Below are 27621 nucleotides of genomic sequence, written 5' to 3' on the forward strand. Positions count from 1 at the left end.
TCTGTGGGCGCTCAGGGAACTGGAGGTGGTTGGAAACTTTAGGGTTTGGGTCAGGAGCTGATGCAGTCTCTCCTCACCCCCTGCCCCATCTTCATCCTGTTTTCCTTGCTCATCCCCTCTTCATACCCCACCAGCAGCACCGAGCAGCAGAGCACCCCTGCTGTTGAGACAGCTCACGGTGGTGGAGCCCACCACCACCCAGCCAGTGGGGCCACTCACCACATTGACCCTTCATTTATGTTAGCTAGTTTTAAAATCATAAAGCAGGAGTTCCAAGAGTGTGGTCCTGCCATCTGTCTTGTTCCTCTCTCCCCAGTGCTTTAAGAGTTGTTCCTGGCATGCGGTAAACACTTGTTTCGTGGGTGAGTGCATATACTGACGGTGCATGTTCATGGTAGAGAGTCCAGTAGTGCTTCAGAGGGTGCCAGGTAATAGTGTGTTGTTCCACCTCCTGGGCCCCTCCTTTCCAGTTCAGTTTTTTGGAGGTAACTACTGTTTCTTAGGTATTTTTTCCAGAAATTTTCTATACATTTGCAATACTTGACTTTTTTTTATCCAAAACATAAATGAGATCTAACCATACATACTGTTCTATAACTTACTGGATTTTTAAAACAGTCTTATCTTGGCATCCTTCCATTTCAGTAGCTTGTTCTCTTTTGTAAAGTATAATACTGTACAGAAAAGGGAGAATAAGTTAAATACATAACTTGGTGAATTACCACAAATGAATGTGGCTCTTAATCAGCAGACATCAAGAATCAGAACATTCTCAGCATCATGGCCAAGCCCTACCTTGTGAAAAAAGAAAGTGCATGTTTGAAAACAGGTTCCTGTTTCTGATTTCTGGGTGTTCCCTGTGAGCCCGTCACAGCCTGCGTGTCTGTATCCACGGCCTCCTCCCCTCTTTGTGCGTCCTGTCTTCAGCCTCGCTGCTGTCCCCCTCTCTTCAGACTCCCCCTGACCTTTCCAGTGTAGCTGGAAGCCATGTCCTTTGTCACAGCCTGTCCTCAGCTTCCTGGTGGGAGGGGGCGAGCAGAGCAGTGGTCTGTGTTCCTCTACCAGGCCGAGTCCTGGAGCCATCATGCATGGTTCTGTGTCCTTGGTAAGTTCCTAAGATGACACATGTGGAAGCAAATACCTGATTTCTTAGGGTGATCTTAAATTTCACAGAGTTAATGAGTCCATTTTTCCATGGAAAATGCTGAAGTTCTCTTACTTTTAAAATTTGTTTTCCTTGAAATAAGAGTCAGTTATTGAAACAGAGTGTGATGTACGTTTTACCATAGACTGATAGGAACAACCTTTTCTCGTCCACAGTGCTGCGAACTCCTGTCCATCCAGCCCCCGGGGAGCAGGGTCTTCAGGGTACAAAATGGGCCGTGTGATACCATCTGACCTCAATTTAATGGCCGACAACTCACAGCCAGAAAATGAGAAGGAAGCTTCAGGTGGAGACAGCCCAAAGGTAAATGTTTTATAGCCTCGAAACAGAACCCAGGGCCTGTTGGGGAGCCAGCTGTCCTCACTGCATTGCCTGCATGTCAAGGAACACCCCCCCAGGGCCTTTTGAGAAGTGCACGTCTACGCGGATGTTGGGTCATTGCTGAGCATGTTCTCAGTGCTGGGCACTAGAGATGCGTTCTTTTGGTCATTCAGCACTGGGCCCTCCTTGGTGGCAGCTATGGGCCCAGGTCCTGAGAGCTTGAACCCTTGGTCCTCACAAGGTCACTGCCTGGTGTCCTAGGAGACCACTCTTGGGATTTAGTCCTCCTGTCCCAGATGCTGAAGGTTGCACACACACATGTCTGAATGTACATGTGAACACATATGCACACAAACACACTTTAGAGAGGGCACATCAGTTCCCCTTTTGGATGGTAATTATTATTTTTTTTTTTAAATTTTATTTATTTATTTAATTTATTTGGCCGCATCGGGTCTTAATTGTGGCATGTGGGATCTTCGTTGCGGCACACAGGATCTTTCATTGTGGCATGCAGGCTCTTCGTTGTGGTGCGCGGGCTTCTCTCTAGTTGTGGAGCACAGGCTCCAGAGCGTGCGGGCTCAATAGTTGCGGCATGCGCAGGCTCAGTAGTTGTGGCACTTTGGCTCAGTAGTTGCAACACACAGGCTTAGTTGCTCTGCGGCATGTGGGATCTTAGTTCCCTGACCAGGGATCAAACCCACATGCCCTGCATTGAAAGGTGGATTCTTAACCTCTGGACCACCAGGGAAGTCCCTGGATGGTAATTATTGATGGCCCACAGTAGGACCCTGCTTATTTCTATTCTTTGACCCAGTAACACCCCTTCTAGGACTTCATTTAAGGGAAATGGACAAAAATCTCAAAACAAAAGTTCATATAAAACAGAAAATTGAAAGCAACCTAAATGCCCCTAACTGAGGGAAGAATGATTAAGTAAGGGGATATTATGTGGCATAGTTACTGATATGGAAGTGCTCTTGATATAATGCTACGTGAAAAAATAAAATAAAGCCAGGCATAGTGTTACTTTATGTATTTATAAAATGTGGTATATTCGTGTCATAGGACACGTCATAGCCATGGAAATGGTTAAGCCGTGGCTGCGCACTGTCTCTCCACAGCAGCCAGGAGCCTCTTGCACAGGGTGCTGGGCAGGGGCAGACACAGAGGGGCACCCTCTGTTGGATTCCATTTTTGTCCATAGTCCATTTGCCTGTTTAAAACCAGGCAAAACTAAATTGTTTCAAGATGCATTCTTAGATGGTAAAACTTAAGTCACAGTAAGGTTATGATTAGTATAAAATGTCAGGAATAGTGGTGGCCTCTCTGGGAGGCAGAGGGGGCACGAGGAAGCTTCTGAGACGTGGGCTGTGTTTTCTCTTGACCTAGTGTTGGTTGTACTGTTGTTCACTTTACAAAAATTTGTTTTTACCTGATATGGGTGTATTATGGGCTTTTCTGTCTGTGTTATGTTTTTCAATATAAAAAAGCTTTTTTAAAAAATTGAAATGTATAGAAGAAAGATAACAAACACAGCAGCATAGGCACAGTGAGGAAGGCTTTGTACTCTCACCTGGTGTGTACTCCAGCTCAGCCACTCCACCGTCCCTTTCCTGTAACTCAGCGTGAGCTCACTCAGGGGACAGACAGGGCAGAGCCTGGCCCAAGTGCTCAGGAAATATCAGCTATTTAAAAGTGGGGTGCTGGGGACTTCCCTGGTGGTGCAGTGGTTAAGAATCAGCCTGCCAGTGCAGGGGACATGGGTTCGAGCCCTGGTCCGGGAAGATCCCACATGCCGCGGAGCAACTAAGCCCGTGTGCCACAACTACTGAACCTGCCCTCTAGAGCCCGAGAACCACAACTGCTGAACCCGAGTGCCAGAACTACTGAAGCCCGCGCGCCTAGAGCCCGTGCTCCACAGCAAAGGGAAGCCACTGCAATGAGAAGCCCGCGCACTGCAACGAAGAGTAACCCCTGCTCGCCGCAACTAGAGAGGGCCCGTGCGCAGCAACAAAGACCCAATGCAACCATAAATGAATGAATGAATGAATGAATGAATGAATGAATGGACGGATGGGATGCTAACGGACTTCCCTGGTGATCCAGTGGCTAAGACTCCCAATTCAGGGGGCCCGGGTTTGATCCCTGGTCAGGGAACTAGATCCCACATGAACTTAAAAAAGATCCCACATGCCTCAACTAAAAAAAGATCCTACATTGACGCAGCTAAAGATCCTGCACGTCACAACGAAGATCCCGCGGGCCACACCCTGGTGCAGCCAAATAAATAAATATTTTAAAAAATAAAAAAAGTTAATAAAAGTGGGGTGCTGGGATAACAGGTGGTTCAGTCTTCCAGTGCAGAGCACATGCCCACGGCCAGCTGTCAGGACTAAAGTTAGCCTGTACAGGTGAAGCCTGCATTCCGTTCTTTGGCACTTCACTTTCCTTCCTCACCCATCCTACAGTCCTCTGCTTGTCTGCCTATTTGTATTTATCTCTAAACAATATCTAAATTGTTCATTTCTAAACCTCATATAAGGAATATCATCTTGAATGTATTCTTTTGCAGCTTACTGTTTACATTCAATGTTAGGTTCTGTGGTTACTCTGTTGATATGTGTATTTCCCAGTTCACAGCCAGAGGTGCACCCTCTCCCCAGTGGGCTTGTGCACGTGTATGGGGTTCTGAGTTGTCACAATGGCAAAGAACCACTGGTGGCTTTGAGTGCGCTGGGACCAGGAATGCCAACATCCTGTGGTGTGCATGGCAGCCCTGCACACCTGAACAATGCCTGCCCAAGTGCCTTGGACCCCGGTGTGGGAACCCTGCGTCTGGCTCCTGGTGCTTTCCTCTGTGTGGGGTTTTCTTACAGGAGGAGCCTCTTGATGGACACTTGTTTCTGAGTGGTCCTTACTCTGGCGCTGGGGTGTTCAGCATTCCTGCCCCATCTCCTTGGGTGTATGAGGACCCCCACAGGGGCCTGAGAGAGGGTGGCTCGCTCCACCCTTCGCCACCACTGTCCTGGCCCAGCTCTTCACTTGACTGCTAGAGCCACGTGATGGTCCTCTGGCATGGTTTAGTATGCATGCTGTGGACCCTGCTGAGGTGAGGCAGGTTTTCTCATTTTCTTATTCTTTTCGTTTTTACCATTTGGACTTTTTCCTTATGTGGTTTTAATGTTCTTTTTTATGCTACTGTACATGCATCTATTTGCTTCCTCCAAATTTTCCAAATGCTTTCCCATCATATTATATTACTTTTTTTTCTTCCCCCTGCCACGCGGCTTGTGGGATTTTAGTTCCCTGACCATGGATCAAACCTGGGCCCTCAGCAGTGAGAGCGCAGTGTCTTAACCACTGGACTACCAGGGAGTTCCCCCCATCACATTAGATTACTTTTATAGGAAGGAAAACTAAGCATTATCATAGGAATGCTCAAAAATGTCAAGAATCCTGAATTTTAGTAAATTTAGTAAAAATTTTGATAACTTCAATACTTTTTTTTTTTTTAACTTAAACACAGGATGATTCAAAGCCACCTTATTCCTATGCACAATTAATCGTACAAGCAATTACGATGGCTCCTGATAAACAACTCACCCTAAATGGAATTTATACGCACATCACGAAAAACTATCCCTACTACAGGACTGCGGACAAGGGCTGGCAGGTAAATCCATTTCAGTTGTTATTAAATGTTTCTGTTACATGTCTTGTAGATGCTGGTTGGCAAATGAGAAGAGAATTGAGCTGCTATGTATGTAGCTGGGGCACAGGTAGAATGAGATGAGTGAGGGTCTCTTGTGCCGAGAAAGGAAGAGGCCTGCTGTTGCCACACTCTCTCTGACCTCCTTAGCGCAGAGTGGGGGGAATAGTGGTTCTAGAAGAAATCTCAGCACTGTTTCTTACTGTTATGGTCTCCATGGATGGGAAAGGTGTGGATCGTTTGAGATGTTTCTCTTGGACCAGTGCAGTTCATATGTCTAAAGTGAGGGAGAGTTAAAAATCTTGTCCATCCATTTACTTTGGCATTCTTCTGTCTTCCTTAGCTATACGTCTGCTGACATACGTAGCTTTTTGAAGTTTGCACAGAGATGGTTTTCAAACTGTTTTACTGAGGAACCCTTTCTTCAAAAGATACCTCCTCCAGTTGGCCAGTATACAAAACAGATGAACACAGCGCTGCCCTGTTTCAATTGTCCACCTGTACTTCCAGCCTATTCCTAGGCTGTCTGTGAATCCAGGCCTCCTCAGAGGACACTTTGAAATTGGTGCATAGTATTTCCATTTTTTAGCTTTTTAATTTAGTTTAATTTTTAAACCTCTACATTGTGTATGTTTTTCCTTGTTCTGCGTGTCTGTGTTATGTGTGGCCATTTACTAGGTGTTTAGCAGGACCTCACTAATTCAGACAGTATGGGAAAGGGTAAGTTTGAAGTATGGAATAGTAAAAGCATCACAAAAGAGAGAAGAAACATACATTTACATACTTTGAATTTATTAAGTAACCAGGAATGGCTACAGAATTCCTTTGAGGCTTAATGAGTAAATGATCCTTTGAAAAATACATCTGTTGAACCATAACCATAATCAAGTGATGTGGGCGGGGTAGGGGGTAAGCCATTCTGTTTACGGAGGGTAAAAACTTTTTTCTTCTATCTGCAGATGTATAAACGTGTTGTAATAAAAATAGTATTCCAGCCAAATCCTGACTCTTTCCTCTGTAAGGGGTCTTTAGTCATGTAAAGACTAAAGGTACGAAATGAGACCTAGCCTATCCTCCTGGCCTGGAGCATCTGTGCCCTGCCCGCCTTCCTGTTCACAGCAAGGTGGCATTTCTTAGTTGGCCATGAGGGAAACAGTGGCTCGGGAGAACACTTCTGTATCCAGCTACCTGGCAGTTCTCTTAAGATGATGTACAATTAGGTCCCAGCAGTACTTACCATATTTTAATCTGTAACAGTGAGGTTGTGCTTCAAAGAAAATGAAAAACAAAAGAAGCAGAAGCAGACGACAGTCTATATCCATGTCCATGTCACACAGCTCCCTGGGCACAGGCAGGTGAGGTCTGTCACAGAGTGTCCTGTCCAGGAGCTGTGTGTAGAATTCTGATGATTTGAAATGCCAGTGAGCTGGGTTGTAATGGGAGTGAGTGTTTCTGAAAAGCCTGGCCAGACTTTCAGTGGTGTGTTTCCCTTCTGGTCATATTTCCCTGTGCTTTGTAGCATCCATTTACGGGAGAACTGATTCCGTGCATCACAGGGTTTTCTTGCTAAAGAAGACTGAAGGCTGAAGGGCGACCTCCTCCTGGCCTCGGGGTCCTGGGGAGTGAGTCAGTCAGGAGGGGCCGTGATCACGGAGAGGCGAGGCCTGTGGAGGTGACCCCTGAGTACACTGATTGCTGCTGGCTCCTGAAGTGACTTCACAGCCCACTTAGAACTGAGAGTTATAAACACCCTCTCTACTGAACTGTCATTAACGCTTGTTTTTATTGAAACATCTTCTTTTCTGTCCAGATAAAGGTTCGTAAGGGTGAACTGCGCCTCTTGCCCGTGTAAGGCTGTTCCTGGGACATTTCACACCTCCTGCTCCAGCTATTTTAGCGAGAAAGGGCTTTCTTGCTCCAGCCCTCCTTTAATTCATGGATATGCACTCAAATTCCTGTCCTCAGCAGTCCTTGCTCTCCCCAGCATGCCCGCATGTGTTGTTTTCTGCCATGGGACTCTCTGAGCTGCCCATCCTGAGGGACTGCACTTACAGACTACACGGAAGGCTCATTCCCATTCCCTCTCTCCTGGATGAAAACAAAAAGCCTTCTATTTTGCAACCTTGTTTCATAAAAGACCCATATCCTTTTTCTTTTGAGAAAAAAAAAAAAACCAACTGTCAACCAAAACAGCCCATTTTTCAAGTGTGGATTTGCAGACTGCATCCTGCCCTCCCCAGTGGGGCAGGGGAGATGGCAGTGCCATGCTTCTCGGAGCTCAGGTCCCGGTGCTTGAGCCCCTTGCTCTGCCTCAGTTCCTAAGATGACGCCTGCGGACACTTCCCACCACGCCAATTCTGAGCACTTAATGGAAATCCATGTCTCCTTTCAGACTTACTTTTGGTATTATGCAGTCTACCCATGCCAAAAGCTTATTGATTAATCCGGAGCAAACTTGAGGATAAAGCAAGATGGTCTGAGTAACACTAGCTGGAAAGATGGCATATCTCTTTTGGTTGCATACTTATGCCAAAATGTTTCACTTTGTTATGACTTATAATTTTACCCCGCTCAGAATTGAGGTATTTGTTGTGACTGAAAAGTTTGAGAATTCTGGAGCTCTTGGCCTCTGAAAGGATCAGAGCTGGTTTCTGAAAGTAGAGGGAGTGACTTGTGCTCACCCACTCCCTGCACACTGGACTCTCCTCTGGAGGGTCCTTCCCTTAAATTTCTTTACAAGTCCTTACTATGCTGAGTACACATGGGCAAATGCTCAGTGCTGAGTGGGACTAACAGACACAAACTGCCCATGAGAAGTGTAGGTTACGGGCAGGAAGGCTGGAGGTGCTCAGGGAGGACGGCACAGAGCAGGCACGAGTGATGAGCTCTGTGCCTTTCCCCTTTGTCAGCTGGGCTCTGGGAAGCAGCCCCTACTGGGGAGAATTTGGGGGAAAGAGAATGTGCACAGTATTGAAGATCCTTTTCTTCGTATTTAGTTTTAAATAATAACCTGCCTTCTCCCTGAATACTTTAAAATAATTTCTGAATCACTGGAATTGAATCAGTGTGGTTTAAATGTATATAGCTTGGTTTGATCAAATTACAAAGGCCTTAAATTACCTTAGAAATACAATTATTTATTCTATCTGTGTATACATTAAATATCTCTTATTACCTCTTCATGTTTTCTAGAGTCTTGTTGGCTGGAGAATCACAGGTGACCAGTAATTGGGGTCATTTGTCTGTGAGATTGTTGTTGGAGCGCAGAGGAAGTTAGACCCTCTTTTGATGGTGCAGACTGGGTTCTGTTACATTTTCAGAACAGAAAATAGCAACTCCCTGACCTAAGGACTTAACTGTACAGTTTGTCCGTGGTGTGAGGGTTAACGGAACAGCTGTATTGCTGATCCTGGTCCTGACCTTTGTCAGTGGGTAGAAATCCTAGTGCCCAGTCCCCTGAAGTAGCACTTCCTGCCTCCAGATTCCCACTGTGCTAACCTCCCTTTCTCCTCCTAACAACATGCATGTGAACCTACTTCACCCCAGTCAGTGCAGTTCCAGCCTTCACTTGAGGCTCGGCACCTCCCTTGTCACGTGTCACCTAGCACTGTGGCTTAGTGGTCACTTCTGAGCTCCCATCTGGGTGCCGGCCTCCCACGGCGCAGTCAGGAACTCTGGACCCTCACCCACAGTTCACAGTGAGAGTGTCCTCCAGTGTCATCATCTGGGCTGGCTTTTCTCAGTCTTTTTTCTTAGAATCTGCCTTCTACTCCACACTCGAAAGGTCTGAATGCAGATGGAGAAGGATTGCCTTCTCTGTCTTGATGGGGCACCAATAACAGATTCGATTTTCTGGAGGGATTGGTAGGCGTTGGTTGGTTATCAGCCAAACCCTATGATAAAACGTCATAGCAAGTATCTGTGGTTATGCATATATTCTAAATCTAATATACTACATCTGCTTATAAACAATCTCACAAATCACAGACATAGCTTAGCCTGTCCCTTCATGTTGCCAATGAGGTGACTGACATCCACAGGCATTGGTGGTTCGTCGTGGCCTGTGACTGGTCTGGTTCTTGAATAGTCCCTTAGATTGGTTGTAAAGTAGTATTTGACATGTGTTGATTTCTGAGCCACCTCTGGGAATTCAGAATTTCAGGTCGTGACTAGCAGTTCTATTAGAAAGTTAGTTGGAGAACTTAGAAATGATTTTTGGATAGCCAGAATTTTAGTTTGGGTTGAAACTTTACTAGTTTATTAATTTTAAATTTAAGCATTAATGTAAATGCTGAAAGGATCTGAATTCAGGACTTCCATCCAGCTTTTCCTGACCTTTCGGAGGTCTCAGATTTCGGTGTATCAGGGAGCTGTCCTCAAATCATGTGTAAACTGTGAGCTGAGCTTTTTGTAATAGAAAGAAGAATGGACTTAGGAATTGAGAAAAATTTTCTCAATGTGCCTCACAATATTATTTTGAGAATCAAAGTATATAGAAGTTCTTTTATGGGAAGATGGTGTCAATAATATTTCTCAAACTTTGGCTCATTTTTTCTCCTTTGCTGGTTTGCCAAATACCTTATGCTGGATTAATTCATTTTAAAGGTTGTGACAGTTTCTATAAGCTAATTTTGCGCTCAAAAAAGTATTTTAAAGGAATAGTGGATCTCAGCGCTGTCCTTCTCCAAACAGGGAGAGGTCACAGTGATAGCCCTTGATTTCCTACCTGGTAAAAAGGTGGAAGTTGACGTTTTTCCCGTTGGAAATAGCCTCTTTCTGTGTGGTGTAGATTTCTCACCCCTTCCCCATTCCCAGTTCCCTTCCTTGCCTCCTGGTGCCCATCCTGCCATGCTGTTCACAGTGCCCTGTGTCCTTGTGTCTTTTCCTCTGTAGAAGCCATGTCGCAGCCTCTGAGTAGCCACACCCCGCAGTTCCTCCTTCACTTTGGGGAGGGCCGGTTCCTTCCAGCACAGAGCTGCAGGACCTTTGCAGGGCACTAAAACTGGGGCACATTTTTATTTCTCAGCAAAGAAATATATGAATTCTACGTATTTTTTTATGTTTCATAGAATTCAATTCGCCACAATCTCTCTCTGAATCGTTATTTCATCAAAGTACCACGTTCCCAGGAAGAACCAGGCAAAGGCTCATTCTGGAGGATAGATCCTGCCTCTGAAAGCAAATTAATAGAGCAGGCTTTTAGGAAAAGACGGCCTAGGGGCGTGCCTTGCTTTAGAACCCCTCTGGGACCGCTCTCCTCTAGGTAAGGAAAAAAGACAAACAAAAAGACCTCATTTAATGGTCAGTAAATTTACCTTTGATGTATTGGTAAATTTTCCTTTTGAAAATGAAGGAATTACCAAATGCATTATGATTAAATGTTGGGTTGGGGATTTGGAAAAAAAAAAAAAGTGTTGGATGCCACCCATGTATTTTTGTTTCTAGTGGTCTGAAACAATTCAGATTATAAAGTTTTACTTGAATTTCATTCCTATGTAACATTGTTGCTTCATTGAATGCATATTGTCAATATGATGAGTCGGCAATATCACGATGCCATGTTGATGAATAATGTTTTTTCCTTTTTCTTGGATGTGAAAAGCTCTTTAAAGCTACATCTTAGCTGCTTAAACTCAAGATTGGTTTATATAGTATTAATTGCCTGATTTTAAAATCCATATTTTTAGCTCCATTAGATTTCTGTTTTTAAACAAAAAAAGAAATGACTGTAACGTTAAGTCTTGAGCCCCAGCTGGCTCGCACGCTGCTGGCTCCTGCTGCCTGGCTGTGGATGGGAGCTGCCTAGGGAAGCAACCAGTCCCGCCCCATGCTGTGCGGCCTGTGCTGGGTGTGGAGCAGCGGCACCCTGCATACAGTGGCTCTGTCACAGCCATGCCAGCCTCGCTGAGTGTCCGTCTCAGGTCACAGGCATCACACCTAAAGTAAGACTTATGGAACTGTAGTTGGTTGGCAGAAGACAAATGACACCTTTGTTTTTGCAAAATACGCCTATTAAAACAAGGCAGCTTTGTGAGTGCTTTACCTGTAAAAATCCACTGTCTTCTTTTTGGTCATACAGAAGTGCCCCAGCCTCTCCCAATCATGCTGGAGTGCTGTCTGCTCACTCCAGTGGCGCCCAGACCCCTGAGAGCCTGTCGAGGGAAGGTTCACCGGCCCCTCTGGAGCCCGAGCCTGGTGCCTCACAGCCCAAACTCGCTGTCATCCAGGAGGCACGGTTTGCCCAGAGTGCACCAGGTGAGATGTGCAGAGGGCAAGTGTGGTGGGAGAGGGGTGGGTCAGATGAGCATGTGAGCCAGTCTCATCAGAGAAGAAATAGCAAGAGGCCTTGGATCCTTTGCACCTTGTGCCTGATACTTTCTGCATAGTACCTGAATGTTATTTTATAGGCTCTGAAAAATTAATTGCACTGCGTTAAAAAAAAAAAAAAATCAGTCAACATTCTTTTATGACTCTGTGTAGGTGCCTGAAATATTTTAGAATTAACCCATTTCTTAGTTGCTTTATCATTCAAAAATCTATGAAAAAGATTCCCCTTGTAAAGAAATAATATAAATTTGATGAAGTAGACATTAGCAGCAAAAAAAATGTCTATTTAATGAATAGGTGAGCATTTCTCAGTGTACTTACAAAGTCGCAATGTAGAATAAAAATATGTGCCCTGGGGAATTAAAAAAAAAAAAAAAAGTAGTGTGAAAATGTGTCCAAAGTAATTGTTATGGTTCCTAGTTGGTTGGCAAAATGTGCATTTTGTTATATTCGAATTCCTGGCCATGCTGGCAATACCCCCTGCCAGCCCCCATTCCTGTTGCTGGAGTCCAAACGCCCAAATCAGAAAGAACAGAGACTGGCAGAGCTGCTGGCTGCCAGCTCTGTCTGCACACTTCTGCTCCTCTGTACCCATCATAAGATGGAGACTTTGATCTTGGGGAACATGGCCCCCTCCTTCAGGCTTCATTGGGCACCTTCTTCCCATATCTTGTGTTGAGGTTTTCTTTTTCATGAGAGAACTGTGGGAAGAGGTGTTGTAAGAAATCTGAACAGGCACTTCCCTGGCGGTCCAGTGGTTAAGACTCCGTGCTTCCACTGCAGGGGGCCCGGGTTTGATCCCTGGTCAGGGAGTACCGCATACGGCATGGTGCGTCCAAAAAAAAAAGAAAAGAAATCTGAACAAAGCAGAGATTGCCTTTTTAGCAGTTAGATATACATTAAATATCCCCATTAAATATGTCATTTCTTTCATCATGAATGACTTTATTATTACCAGGTGAAAGGGGCCATGTCCTGTTTTCTGAAATCAGTCTGCATGTTGCTAGTGAGGGGTCATAGTTAGTTGGTTTGGGATGTATGAGCCTCACCCCCACTCCCGTCCTCGGTAGGCTCACCTCTGTCTAGTCAGCCCGTCTTAATCGCCGTGCAGCGACCACTGCCACCGACGATCAAGCCTGTTACCTACACTGTCGCCGCCCCTGTGACCACCTCGACCTCCCAGCAGCCCGTCGTGCAGACGGTTCACGTCGTCCACCAGATCCCAGCGGTGTCTGTCACCAGCGTGGCCGGACTGGCCCCGGCAAACACGTACACCGTCGCAGGACAGGCCGTGGTCACTCAGGCGGCCGTGCTGGCGCCCCCTAAGGCAGAGCCACAAGAGAATGGAGACCACAGAGAAGTAAAAGGTGAGCAGCAGAAGCAGTCACTTCGGGCAGCTTTTCAAGCTCTTAGAAACCCACCAGCCTCGTTCATCCTGACCCCCTTGCTAACATGTTACGTAACGTTGTGATGGAGCAGGGCTGCTCGCCGCCTGGTTTGTTGTACTTCAAACTAGTGAGATTTCTGTAAGCTACCCAGTAATATTAGTTGGTGTCACTTTTTCTCTTTTCCTTTTCTTTGAATTTAGTGAAAGTAGAACCTATTCCTGCGATTAGCCATGCCACACTAGGTGCTGCTGGCCGGATCATTCAGACGTCACAGACCACCCCTGTCCAGACGGTCACCATAGTGCAGCAGGCACCTCTAGGTCAGCACCAGCTTCCAATAAAAACTGTAACACAAAACGGGACTCACGTGGTGCCAATCCCCGCCGCCGTCCACGGCCAGGTGAATAACGGTAAGCAGTGTCCTCCGTGGGTTACTGGGTGCTAACAACTCGAGCAAAGGTCCTCTGCTGTCCTTTTATGAAGCATGGTGTTCAAGGTTTTCATTCTGACTGTTACAATTTTAATTTTTTTGTCTGAAGAAATATTTGCATTTCTAAACTATACGAAACTGAATAGTGCTATAGGATACCGGGGAATTGGCTGTGGGAATTGGCTCCCATGTGATTCCCATTGGAGGAGCCATCTGAAGAGAGAAGCATTTCTAAATATAGTAAGTCCCCTACATATGAAAAAGTTCCATTCCAAGAGCACGTTCATAAACCCAGTTTGCTCGTAAGTCCAACAAAGTTAGCCTAGGTACCCAACTAACACAATTGGCTGTATAGTACTGTACTGTTAATAGGTTTATAATAACTTTTCATACAAATAACACATAAAAAACAAGCAAACACAAAAAATAAAACATTTTTAATCTTACAGTACAGTACCTTGAAAAGTACAGTAGTACAGTACAACAGCTGGCATACAGGGGCTGGCATGGAGTGAACAGGCAAGAAACGTTACTGACTGGAGGAGGGAGAGGAGGTGGGAGATGGTAGAGCTGAAGGATCATCAGCAATAGGAGACGGAGGGCAAGCTGCAGTTTCACCCATGCCTGACGTTGATGGACTGCACATTTGCACCTTGAAAGTTTGCAACTTGAAGGTTTGTATGTAGGGGACTTACTTATCCAGAGAGATGAAAATACTCCCACCTTTTGTAGACATCTGGGTGTGGCCTAGAAGCAACCTGGGGGCTGTCCCAGCTGATCTGTCCAATGGTGGTGCCCTCCCCTGGGGCAGGGGTGTGCTTGAGAGTATCTGATGGTGGAAGGGGAGAATGCTGGTCTCCTGTTCTCTTTGCTCTGAAAGCCCTCTGGAGCCCCGTGCACATAACTCCCGCAGATGTTCTGACATGGACGAGCCTAAGGGAGCTTGGCTTTTAAACCAGAGGACAGAGAACCTTCTTCCACCCAGTCCTGTGGAGCAGTGTGAAGGGTAGGAGTCCAGCTGGCTGTTAAGTCAGCTCAGGAGTTTGGGGTCCTTGGAACTGGTGTTCAGACGTCTTTGCCGTGGGTCTTCACCCAGGCATGTGGAGTGCTTGCTGTCCACACATGTGGGCTGTCGTGATTCAACTACAGGACTCCAGGCAGTAGAATCAGAAGCTACTGGCTCAAAGTAGCTCTCTGTGCCCAGAGGTAGTTTCTTGGAAAGAGGGTGGGGAACAGAAGGCTTAATTGTGTTGACCTCTGAATCCTTCCTTACTGAGCTATTAAGGGACAGAGACCTGGGACAGACACCTCATGTGATTCTGCTTCCCCCTTGCTCCTCCCCAAATTTAATGGACGAACAATATCTGTGACCTTTTCTAGGGAAGACTAACCACTGAGAGTTTTTTGTTTTTAAGTAATAGGTAACATGCCACTTGTGGATAAATTGAGAAGTTTGCAACCAGTTGCCCATTTAAAATGCTTTCTTCCTCAAGCCCGGTGTCTCCTAAGTAACTAAGAGTTTTTCAGGCCTCATTCTTCTTTTCTCCATGAATAACTTGGTTGTCACAGGTGGTCCAGATGTGGCAAACCTGGTGGCCTGGTGTGTGGCTGGGAGCAGGTGGTGTCAAGAGGTGGACGGTCTATTTCTGGTCAGAGCCGTTCTTCCCTGTCTTAAGCCATGGTGTAGGCTGTTGATTCCCAGATACCATGTGCCTTAGAATCACTCAAGGGCTCCCTCCCAGAGTCCCCAACTGAGCAGGTCTGGCCTGGGACCCGAGAATGTACATTTCTCACATGTTCCAGACCTTCTGAGAAGGAGGGAGGAGGTGGCAGATCAGCTTTTAGAAAGATTCCGTGGGCAAGTGGAGATTCTGATGGTGGGTTTTTTTTTTTTTTAATTTTATTTATTTATTTTTTTATTTATGGCTGTGTTGGGTCTTCATTTCTGTGCGAGGGCTTTCTCCAGTTGTGGCAAGTGGGGGCCACTCTTCATCGCAGTGCGCAGGCCTCTCACCATCGCGGCCCCTCTTGTTGCGGAGCAGAGGCTCCAGACGCGCAGGCTCAGTAATTGTGGCTCACGGGCCCAGCTGCTCCGTGGCATGTGGGACCTTCCCAGACCAGGGCTCGAACCCGTGTCCCCCGCATTGGCAGGCGGATTCTTAACCACTGCGCCACCAGGGAAGCCCTGATGGTGGTTTTTTTGAAAACTGATGTTGGGTGTGATGTGGATGCTGTATGACCCAGCTGTGACCTCCCTTACCCTTGAAAGTCACTCTCAAGAAAGGGAAGCAGTGCCTAGTACTAATGAATTTTGAAAATCAGAAGCTTTGGTATTTTAAATTTTTATTATGGAAAATGACAAACTTTCTGAAAATTAATTCACAGCCAGCCTTGTTCCATATTCCCCACCCGCCCCATCTGCTCCCACCCAGATCCAGACATGTCATTCCCTGTTTTGGCATGCGTCTCTAAAGATAAGGATTCTCTTTTAGTATATAAGCACAATACCACTGTTATAGTTTTAAAAATAAACAATAATTCTTTTAGTTAGTTTTTGGCTGCGTTGGGTCTTCGTTGCTGTGCACAGGCTTTCTCTAGTTGCGGGAGTGGGGGCTACTCTTCGCTGCAGAGCACAGGCTCTAGGCACACGGGCTGCAGTAGTTGTGGCACGCAGGCTCAGCAGTTGTGGCTCGCGGGCTCTAGAGCGCAGGTTCAGTAGTTGTGGCGCACGGGCTTAGTTGCTCCGCGACATGTGGGATCTTCCCGGACCTGGGCTCGAACCCATGTCCCCTGCATTGGCAGGCGGATTCTTAACCACTGCGCCACCAGGGAAGTCCCAACAATAATTCTTTTATACCCAGTGTCTCCTTAGGGTTCAAATCATCTGTATATTTTTTTAATTGTGGTATTCAATAAAATATACATAATATAAAGTTTACCATTTTAAAGTATGTGGTTCGGTGGCATTAAGTACATTCACAGTATTTTGAAGCCATCACCTCTAACTAGTTGAAAAGCATTTTCATCACCCCAAAAGGAAATCTCACACCCATTAAGCAGTTACTCCCCATTCCCCACTTACCTCAGTCCCTGGTAACCGCTAATGTACTTTACATCTCTGTGGATTTACCTGTACTGGATATTTCCTGTGAATGGAATCGTATGAATTGTGGCTCTTCTTAGCTGGCCTCTTAGCACAATGTTTTGAGGTTCATCCATGTTGTAGCATGTGTGCATCATTCCTTAGCTAAATATGTTTCCATTTTGTTTATTCATTCATCAGTTGATGGGCATTTGGGTTGTTTCCACCTTCTGGCTATTGGGAATATTGCTGCTATGACATTCATATACAAGTATTGGTTTGAGTCCTTGTTTTCATTTCTTTTTGGTGTATACCTAGGAGTGAAATTACTGAGTTGTATGGTAATTCAACCACTGCGCCACCAGGGAAGCCCTATTTTTTTGCTTTTTGCCTTTCTCCATAAAAGTGAAAATCCTCTTCAGATTTCTTCCCATTATCAAAAATGGGTACTAATGTAGGTCTTTCATAAAAGTGAAGTGGCATAAAGGGAACTTTTGCAAAGGGGGGTGTGGGGGGATACCTGTATATGATTTGCAGATATTTTCTTCCATTCAGTGGGTTTCTCTTTTCACTTTCTTGATAGTGTCTTTAATGCACAAAAGTTTTTAATTTTGATGAAGTCCAGTTTATTTTCCCTTTTGTTTCTTATGCTTTTGGTGTCATATGTAAGAATTCATTGCCAGATCTGAGGTCATGAAGACTTACACTTAGACCCCTGTGTTTTCTTCTACTAAGAGTTTTATAGTTTAGCTCTTATGTTTAGGTCTTTGATGCATTTTGAGTTAATTTTTGTATATAATGCGAGGGCCCGGCTTCATTGTTTTGCATGTGGAGATCCAGTTGTCCCAGCACCACTTGTTGAAGAGACTGTTCTTTCCCCGTTGAATGGTCTTGGCTCCACTGTTGAAAATCTGTTGACCTCAGATGTATGCATTTATTTCTCTCAGTTCTATTTCATTGATTTTCGTGTCTACCCTTATGCCAACACCACACCGTTTTGACTACTGTAGCTGTGTAGGAAGTTTTGAAATCCGGAAGTGTGAGTCCACCATTCTTTTTTTTTTTTAAGTTGGAAGATATTTACATTTATTTTTACTTTCCCACATCACCAATCATGGGTATGAGTGGCTTGTATCTCCATCCGGAAAACATAGCACTATCAAGTTACTATTATATCCAGTGGAGAACTCAATCTTCGGTCACAGCGTAAAGAGCGAGTCTAGCATTCTTTTTCAAGAATGTTCCAACTATTCTGGATACCTTACAATTCCATGTGAATTTTAAGATCAGCTTTTCCATTTCTGGGGGAAAAAATGGGATTTTGATAGGGATTGCATTGAATCTGTAGATTACTTTGGGTAGTATTGCCATCTTAATGATATTAAGTTCTCTAATCCTTGAGCGTGGAATGTCTTTCCATTTATTTAGGTCTTCTTTGATTTCTTCAACAGTGTTTTATAGTTTTCAGTATATAAGTCTTGCAGTGTTTAAGTCTTGGTTAAAATTCTTCCTATTTTATTTCTTTTGAATGTTTTTCTAAATGGAATTGTTTTCATAATTTTTTTTGAAATTGTTCATTGGTACTGTATAGAAATACAACTGATTGTTTTGCATGTTGATCTTGTATCCTGCAAGTTTGCTGAATTCAAAAACTAATACTAATTGATTGTATTACTTTTTGATTAGGGGGTTTCCTTATGTCGATTTGTTAGGATTTTCTGTATATAAAGATTATGTCATCTGCCAGTAGAGATAGTTTTACCTCCTTTCCCATTTGGATGCCTTTTATTCCCCTTTCCTGCCCAGCTGCCCTGGCAGGACTTCGAATGCAGTGTTGACTAGCAGTGGCAAAGCGGGCATCCTTGTCTTGTTCCTGATCTTGGGGGAAGCATCCAGTCTCTCACCATTGAAGCTGATTAAGTGTGGGTTATCATACATGTTACTATGTTGAGGACTTTTCCTTTTATTCCTGGTTTGCTGAGTAGTTTTATCATGAAAGGGTGTTGAATTTTGTCACATACTTTTTCTGTGTTAAGATAGTCGTGTGGGTTTTCTCCTTTAGTCTATTAAAACAGTGTATTCCATTGGTTGAACCCAACATGCTCTGGCCACTTTTCAGCCTCTTCCGCACTGGACCACAGTTCTGGTCACAGGTATTCAGTCCATTTTTGTGGAGACTCTGCTACCCTAGACCTCCATCTTGTGGGGCAGTGGTCTCGGGAGGAAAGGTGTCTTCACCCTGCAGACAGTGTCCTCGTATGACCAGCGTTTCACCTGTTGTCCTAAATAGTCTCCCCTGTGCTCACAGGTATTACTCCTTCTCACAGAAAGTGGCCCCAGCCTCCAGCCTGTGCTGCCCTGGGGTCCAGGCCCTGCTAGGTGTTGAGGAGGTGAAAGGGTTTTGTGGGAGCCTTCTCCATCTGCCCGGTGGTGTGCTCTGTTGACTTACCCCAGCGTCCTCCGGGAACCACTTGCAGGTTGTGGTAGCAGCAGGCAGAGTGCCCGCCGTACCAGCACCTCTCTTCCGCTGGCGCAAGGGGAGGAGCTGCTTGGACTTGGTGGGGCGCGGCTGGGTTAGCAGTGAGGCAGCGCCGCCTCCTCCGGGGCATCATTCTGCCTCTGCATCTGCAACACCCGCCCCATGTGAGGCTGCTGCTCTGTGGGACTCCTGGTAGGTGGTCCCACACACTTGAGCCTGTATCCGTGGATTCCATATTTGCAGATTTCTTGCAGATCACTGAAATTTACTTACAACTCCCAGATCAGTACTCATTGTATTGATTTCACAGTCCTTTGCGGGCTTGTGCAGAGCAGCAAAGTATTCAAGTTCAGCATGCTGGTTCCCGGCCGAGCACAACTCGGCAGTGCCCCTCCTCCTCATTTCAGCTCCCACTGTGAACACGTGTCCTACTCACTGTTTCTTAGGGCCACATTTTTCACGTTTTGTAATTTTTGTTGGTGGTTTTGCTGTTTATTTTGTTTTTTTATAAAACTATGTATGTATGGCTGCATTGGGTCTTCGTTGCTGCGTGTGGGCTTTCTCTAGTGGTGAGTGGGGGCTACTCTTCACTGTGGTGCACAGGCTTCTCATTGCGGTGGCTTCTCTTGTTGCGGAGCCTGGGCTCTAAGCGCGCGGGCTTCAGTAGTTGCAGCACGCGGGCTCAGTAGTTGTGGCTTATGGGCTCTAGAGCACAGGCTCAGTAGTTGTGGCACAGGGGCTTAATTGCTCCGCAGCATGTGGGATCTTCCTGGACCAGGGCTCGAACCCGTGTCCCCTGCATTGGCAGGTGGATTCTTAACCACTGCGCCACCAGGGAAGTCCCGGTTTTGCTGTTTAAAGTGGACTCTGAGCATGGTTCTGAAAAGGCCTGGAGTGTTCTAGGCACAGAAGGCTGTGACGTGCCTTATGGAGAAAGTACAGGCATGAGTTCAGTGTTAATGGATCAACAGTATAGATTAAATCGTCTTTAATCAAAAACCACATAAAACAAGGTATGTGTTGATCAGTTGACAAGCCCTACCCCGTGTTTCCCCGGGACAGCAACTCAGCACCTGCCAGCTTGGTATCCCACCTGGTATGGCTCAGCTTTGGGCACTGATTTCACTCACAGCCGTGTCAGGCATCTCTTAGGAGCAGTGGTGCTGGGCTATAGCAGGAAATGTGTCCATGCGTTATGCTTGGACGGGAGTTGAGTCTCTGCCTGAGTGGAGAGTGCATCCTGGGACACAGCCAAGAAACTGGGTAGGACAGCGCATTGGCAGGGAGACCTGCAGGGCCAGGGGATGCTGGTGTGGGAAGCGGGCAAGCTGGGGGACCAACGAGTGTCCAAGCCTAAGATGGGTATTTCAGGGGCATTCACAGCCACAAGGAGGCTTCAGGGGATCAGCCGGGAGGCCGTGCCACCATCCAGGTTGGAGCTGCTGGCCTCTGCCCATGTGCGCAGACAGTGCTGATTAGATGGGTGGGGGGCGAGAGGGGTCAGGATGGTGCCTGGCGTCCCCTTGGAAGGTGACCCTGGAGTTGAGTCACCCTCCTGCTGAGGCACCATGTGACTGAGGGCAGAGTACCCCCAACGGGAACATGGTGCTCTCCCTGCTTTCTGGGCGCCTGCGTGGCCTCGAGAGAGAGCCCCGGTGCAGCACATTGTCACAGCTGCCCTCTCACCCTTGGGAAAGGAAGCCTGTCTCCCCAGGCACGTGCGTTGAGCTCCAGTTACTGCCACCATGGGCATGAGGAGGGCACGGAAAGGAAAGCCTGGCATTTTGATGCCCAGTGTTCATGGGAAGTGGAGAGGTAGGATGAGTCCAGCTGTGAGGTGGGCTCTTGGCCCTGGCCTCAGTCACAGGTGCACATGTGTGGTTCACTAGCATGGTTATGGCTGTGTTATTTCTTCAACGACTCTTCATCATTTTGGTCGGATATGGAGTCTTGGGCCGACGCCATGCTTAGGTGGCGTCCCACCTGCTCACTGTGGCCTGAGTGCCCCTTTGCACTCTTCCTGCTGAGATTTCTCCTCTGCCCACTCCTCAGTCTCCCTCACTGTCCTGGTCCTTTCCTTTTCTTTCTGTCACCTTTCTTAAGGGTTTGCAGTTCACAGTTAGCGGAAAACCCTGCTCAGCCTGGCCTAGGAACCACGCCATGCCTGCTTGGGAATCTGGGACCCAGGCTCCACCCACATCCCTGCCTCCCGGACAGCAGGCCCTGCTCGCTGCTGCCCTGCCCCAGCGCACCAGCCCCTTCTTCCAGTCACATCATTTTTCAGGCTTTGACCGTTTGCACTGATCTAGCGTTAACTCCATTCTGCTCTGATTCTACAGCCACTACATCCTCCTGAAATAGCATTTTTTCAAGCCAGAATTTTGTGGGGCATCTCCTAGACTAGCCAGGGCTCTGGGTCTCTGCCATGGACTGCAGCAGTGAAGTGTGTGTCCTGCTGGAAGAACCCAGGCTCCGTGGCAGTGCTGCCCCAGCGCCACACATGCCCTTATTCATGAAAGTGACACAGCAGTCGTTCTTGAGAGATGACACTGGAGGTGGTCAGAGGCCCCATGTTAACCAGGGTCCAGCTGCTGGTCCCTTTGTTCCCTAAAGGCATGGCCACATGAAATTTTCCTACACAAAAGCCTACTGGGACTTTCAGTTGGAATGGTGTTGAATCTGGAGGTGAGAGTGGGGACACTGGCATCCTGGCAGTGTCAGAGCTCCCCTTTCTTTGACCTCAGTCGTCTGTGTCCCGTGGCTTCCTGTCTCTTTCATTTTGTAGACCCTCCCTCATCTCTTCACTTAGCTTCAAGTTCCATTTCTTGAGAGGAAATTCTGTAATCACCCTGTGCCAGCTAAAGCGGTATGTTAAAATACCTAAAGTTATAAAGGTTGGTGTAAACTCCTTATACTTACAGCTCTTATGCAGCATGCAGAGCAAACTGTCATGAGTTGCAGCAGCCGTAACGTCTAGTTACTAACATCAGTGTGGCGGGACAGCACGCGTGTCACTGCTGGGACTCAGGCATGCTCAGGAGACAGGGTCGCTCTTCCCGGCTCTTTGTGCACATATCTTTCTCCATCTGGCCACCTGCTGCCATGGTCCTAAACCTCCCTCGGGGCACGAGGGCATGGGGTGGGAGGGCAGGGGTCTTCCTGGACAGGATGCTGCTTCTCCAGGTCACTGTGCCTCCTCCAGCACACATCCCACCCCCCACTCACCCCCACCCCTCTCCGAGTGGAACAGCTCCAGGCTCCTCCCAGCCCAGGCCTGCTTTCCCCATTGGAGGAAGCAGCACTTCCAGGTGTGGGACGACCAGTTTGCCTGGTTGTGCAGAGCACGAGGCAGGTGAGATCAGAGGTGGTGGAGACCCTTGTGCCCAGTGAGAGCCCCATGAGGAGGAAGGGCCCCTCTGTGATGAAGACTGGAGAGAAGAAGGGCTCGGGTGGAGGGGTGTGGGGAAGCCGGCCCAGGGCTCGCAGAGCTCCCTTCCAACAGGCTCGGGAGAAGGTGTGTGGCTCAGATGCAGGCTTGGCTTGCTGCACCCCGATCCCCTTCTGGATTTGGGGACTCTGCATCAGGGAGAAGCCGGCAGTGGCCCATGGGCCAAAACAGCAAAGCCATCTGCTCTGTGCCCCACCACTGCCTCAGTCCCTTTACCCCCTCCCGCTTCAGCAAGACAGCACACGACTGGAAGCAATAAACAGATGCTGGCCGTTCATAAAAAGACTCACTGTTCACGCGGTTAACGTGTGGTGGGGTTTCTGATCCCCAGGGGTCTGGCGGGGACGAGGGTCCACCCAGAAGCACGGGCGCTGACCCACTGTCTCTCCACAGCAGCGGCGAGTCCCTTGCACATGCTGGCGACACACGCCTCAGCGTCGGCCTCCCTGCCCACCAAGCGCCAGAACGGCGACCCAGCGGAGCAGCCAGAGCTAAAGCGGGTCAAGACAGAAGATGGCGAGGGCCTCGTCATCGCCCTGAGCATGGATGCGCCGCCGGCAGCCGTGCGGGAGAAGAGCGTCCAGAACTAGCGGCCGGGAGAGTGTTTCTCACTTTAACGTCAACTCTGTGGTGCCAAAAGGAGACACTGCCTCTCACCGACGCTCAGAGCGCGTTCCCTCGGTGGGTAGAGGGCCCTGCGGTTGGACTTCACCTCAGCACTGGAAACACAAACCCAGGTGGCCTTAAAACTCCTTAATTTAAAGACTGAAGTCACCCCTGAACAAAACCACACGCAGCAAAGCTGGGCTCCGGCAGTGTCTCCCCGCCCAGCGCTCAGCTTAGCTCCGAGTAGATACTCTCAGTCCTTCCGAGGGAGGACGGACCCGGTGCGAGCGGGCCTGCTGGGCCAGAGCCACCCCGCCGCCAGTAGACAAGACAGTATTTTGTTGTTCACATGTGGAATTAGAATATTTTGAGGTGTACTTTCTTTCTTTACAAAATAATGGGGTCTTTGACATTTCAGATCACTCCATTTCTACTCTGGTAATTTTGGAATCACACAGGACCTTTTGTGTGGATTTCATCTGGGGAGAAGAAACAAAGTAGTTTTGTTTGTTTTTGTTGTTTGTTTTCAGCCTATGGAATGATTTACTTTTGTCTGTCCTGTTTAAGTTAAATGGAGCTACTTGACATCTACAAATTTTCCACGTTAGAGCAGTTACCTGATGAATTTAATCCACCTCCATTTCCGTGTGTAAGACGGACAGACACACAGACAGACACCCGCGGGCCACTTGTAACCCTGACGGAAAGAGCTGCCAGGCTCGCGGAGCTGCACTTACCCATTTCTCTTTCTTGCTACTTTTTGTTGTTTGTTTCTTTGTGTTGACTTTGTCCCTGGCATAATTTTCCACTCTAAGTAAAACAAGTCTCCTATGTATTGTGTATGTTTAAAACAACAGAACTATTACTTCTTCATTTGGGAAAAAAGATTCAATCTTTTATCACACACCCTTTTCAAACAAACATCACAGATCTCTCCGTGGCACGTTCGCTATTTTAGGTGCCGTCACCAGCTCTCGGCATCGTCCGACCAGCCGGCCACCCGATGATGGTGCGGTTTGCCCCCCTCATGGCAGGAGCAGCTGCTGGGGTGGAGCAGAAGCTGCCTGTTAATACAAGGGTCTTGGAAGCAGGCGCCCTCCGTCCGGTAAGCATTGGAAACACCTAGGTTGCTTTCTGATTTGTAATAGGAAATTCCCCTCAACCTTTTAGAACTGAATTCGGTACTAAGGCTGACTTCTCTCCTACAAAAAATAAAAGTGAAAGGAAAGGAAACAAAGGTGAGAGAATGAGAAGTAGGAGGCCCACACGGCCTCAGCCCATGTTCCTCCAGAAGAAAGCCACTCACCTTTCCAGAGGGTTCTGGGGGTCAGAGCTGAGCAGCATGCAAACAGAAAGAGGGCTTTGGCCTTGTTGTGAATTTTTAAATGTCATCATAACGTTATTTATTTAAATGTAGTTATTTTGGTATTTAATTTTTTTTTAAAGAGAGGAAAAAACCCCTGTATTTTCCTGGTGGAATGAAACAGCTCAGAATGGTATATTTAGGCAATTTTAAAACATTTATTATTTACCTAAAGACCAAATATGATAAACCTGTTCTAAGTATTATGTGTCAATCCACAGTATGGAGCTGTCACAATGTTGTTGCAGATAATGCATATTAAAAATTATGAAATTACTGCACACTAGCTGGATTTATAACTCAGCCATTTAAAAAATAAAAACGAAACCATCATGTGAATGAGACCACGTGTGTGACAGTAGCAAAATCTAACTTGCAGACTGAAGCACGGATGGATCAGAGCACCTCAGGGCAGCAATCTGCATCTCCCAGGCACTTTACAGATACCTTGGAATGTATATTTTTTTTCTTTTTACTCAGAAGGTTTGCAATTTGCAAAATAATTCGGATCTGCTGTGTCCTACATGTGGGGTCAGGTCACTCCACTGAGTGCTCCAGACCTCTCAGTCATAGCCACTGCAGCCCCCTAACCGTGAGCTCTGGGGAGGTGAGTGGACAAGACCACCCTGATGGGGAGATGGCCTGGGCAACACTAAGCAAATGCCTTGTGCGTCCTCCAGGAGACGCATCTCCACAACCGTCCAGAAAGACTCGGGTAGATTTTCCCTGCGTAAGCCCAGTCCATCAGTTGATTATTTCTGAGCCTAAAATGTAGACTTTATGGGTCTGGAGGGATTTCTGCTTGGTTTATAGGTAAGAAAAGTACCCTGTTCTCAAACTTAAAGAAGGGAGAAGGATAGTTTTTGCTGCTGGGAGCTCGAGCATGCCTTTTTCAAAGGTGGGGCATTCTCTTTCCTTTTTCCTTCTGTCTTATTCAGTTGGCTCATTCATTGGCACATAGGAATTTAAGAATATCAAGGAGAAGGCAGGGAAAGGAAAACATAGATTAACAAACTACCATGTCCTGGGCACTTAAAAAAAATTTTAAATTTAGCTTTGAATCCCCAGGAGCCCTTCAACACCCAGGAGTCATGAGCTTGTGTCCTTGTGGCCCCACTTGATGCCTGGTGCTACATCAACAGTCACATTGCACTTCACTCCCGCCCGGCTGTCCACTGGTGGTTCCTAAGTGTCTCATTTCAGAAAGTCTCTGCTTTGACCTTTGCCAAACTTCTGAGCTCCCTCAGGGACTAGAAATTTCATTTCAGCAGCTTCGCCCTGAACCAGACAAAAATACAAAAGGGAAACTCACACGTGAGCCAAGTGACGTGGCGCATCCCAAGCTGTCTATGAATGGTTTTTGGATTGATCTTCCTCTCACGTCAGTTGAGTCTCCACTCGGACAGTTGAGCTCCTTAAATGCATCACACCTCTCATCGTCCTCTCCTAGAACAAGAGTAGGCGGGGTCACGGTCAGAAGGGGGTGGGGCGTGTCAGGACTTGGGATTTCTGTGCTATGTTACACAAGGAGACAAGTGACAATCTTCAAGTCCTAACCTCCACTATTCTAGAAGGTATAGTGGTGATTTGTGTGCAAAGATTTGAAATTTTAAAAGTACCAAGTTCCTGAAATTCAATAAAATATTTTTATTAATTTTAATTGAATACAGAGTATCATTGTCATTTTGATAAGCTTAAGCAGGCACTGCTTTTTTGCTTTTTTTAAATGCTCTTTGAGCATGCCAAAGGCCTAAAGCACTGGAGCGAATATTCGAAGGAGCTGCTGTGAGGACAGCAGTTCAGGCTTCTTGACTCCACCAGAAGAAAGGGGGCATTGAGTGTTTGCATGTGAAAAGGGCATTGGGTCACAGGCAGCGATAACAGTCTTGCTGGCTTTCAATCCATCATGTTACAGTTTTCAAACTTACTTTGAGGTTCTGGTTGTAGCTGCCATTTCTTCTGCAGACTTGCTCCTCAGCCTGAGAAAGATCATTGCAAACAGCCTGAGATACATCCTCCCATGAGATGAAATTCTTGTCTAAATAGGCACATGGGTATTCCAGTCCCCACACTGTTAACACTTGGATTGTCCAGCTACTAGAAAGTCTGTGGTGTGGATTGCTGATGTCCTGAGGGGTGGTAAGAGGAAGGAGGAATACTGAAATGACATGAAGTCCCCTTTGGGAGCTAAAGGAAGCTCAAGCACAGAGTTCACATGGAGTTTTGTTCTTGACATTGATGCCCTAGTGTAAAAACAGTTCTATTAGCATAAAAGAACTGCTCTTTGTGTACTGAGACTCTCTCCTAACAAAAGGGAGCGTTCCTAAATGTTTTTTTCAGATCTGTTGTCCATGTTGTTGTTTTTTTTAACAAATGTATTTTATTTTATTTACTTTTGGCTGTGTTGGGCTTTTGTTGCTGTGCACAGGCTTTCTCTAGTTGCGGCGAGCGGGGGCTACTCTTCGTTGCGGTGCGCAGGCTTCTCATTGCAGTGGCTTCTCGTCGCAGATCACGGGCTTTAGGCGCGGTCCATTTTGTATTAATAGATGCTTTAAAGTGTGTTAGGTCTTACCTCTCCCTTCTCACTCAGGAAAAGCTCCTCTGGTAATTCATTAGGGTCACCTTGTTGAAGTTAAACTGAGTCAAATAAGAGCTATCCTACAGGATAACCTACCTTTACCCAAGAAAAAGATGTTGAAGGCAGGAGGCCTTCAGGTATGGGAAACAATTCAGTAACTCTGATAAGAGGTCTTTCATGTAGCAAAAGCCATGTTAGTTATTGCGGGGAGGCCCACATTTAGGCCACATTTCGTCTGTAAGGAAGACATAGGGGGGAATTCCCTGGTGGTCCAGTGGCTGGGACTCCAAGCTTCCACCGCAGGGGGTACAGGTTTGATCCCTGATCAGGGAACTAAGATCCCGCATGCCATGCGGCACAGCCCAAAAAAAAAGGAAGACATTGGGGCATGTCATGAAGCTATGTGCAGTTGCCATATGGTAAGTTCAGGCCTAAATATGGGAGGTGAAAGAACCCACAGTATGTAGTGATTTAAACTATAGCCTGTTGGCCAGCACTCACTGTAGGTCTCTGTGGAATACTGCCTCTTGTTGTTACCCCTCCATGTTTACATCCATAGCAATACAAAATTAAATTTTAACATGGGTCTCTCAGGTGATCTCTGATGAGATGACTAAACCTGTGGGCACAAAATTTCTGATTTTAGTAATGTCTTTCTGAGGTCTCTGCCCTGTGTCTCACCCATTGGCTGAATAAATAAAGCAACTGTCACAGTCCTCTGA

At 46.7% G+C, this 27621-nt stretch overlaps 1 protein-coding gene across 1 annotated transcript in view; it reads left to right on the forward strand.

Annotated features, from left to right (window-relative positions):
* FOXK2 (forkhead box K2) overlaps window positions 1-25521 on the forward strand; it is a 69038-nt gene extending 43517 nt beyond the window's left edge. The window contains exons 3-9 of the mRNA XM_036836293.1: window positions 1321-1468; window positions 5016-5162; window positions 10268-10461; window positions 11278-11453; window positions 12596-12892; window positions 13114-13323; window positions 22746-25521. Coding sequence (XP_036692188.1) covers window positions 1321-1468; window positions 5016-5162; window positions 10268-10461; window positions 11278-11453; window positions 12596-12892; window positions 13114-13323; window positions 22746-22942 — 1369 coding nt within the window. The 3' untranslated portion in view covers window positions 22943-25521. The remainder of the gene's footprint in view (window positions 1-1320; window positions 1469-5015; window positions 5163-10267; window positions 10462-11277; window positions 11454-12595; window positions 12893-13113; window positions 13324-22745) is intronic.
* Window positions 25522-27621: the final 2100 nt, after the last annotated feature.

This window comes from Balaenoptera musculus, chromosome 20 (genome assembly GCF_009873245.2).
Source record: "Balaenoptera musculus isolate JJ_BM4_2016_0621 chromosome 20, mBalMus1.pri.v3, whole genome shotgun sequence".
NCBI lineage: Eukaryota > Metazoa > Chordata > Mammalia > Artiodactyla > Balaenopteridae > Balaenoptera > Balaenoptera musculus.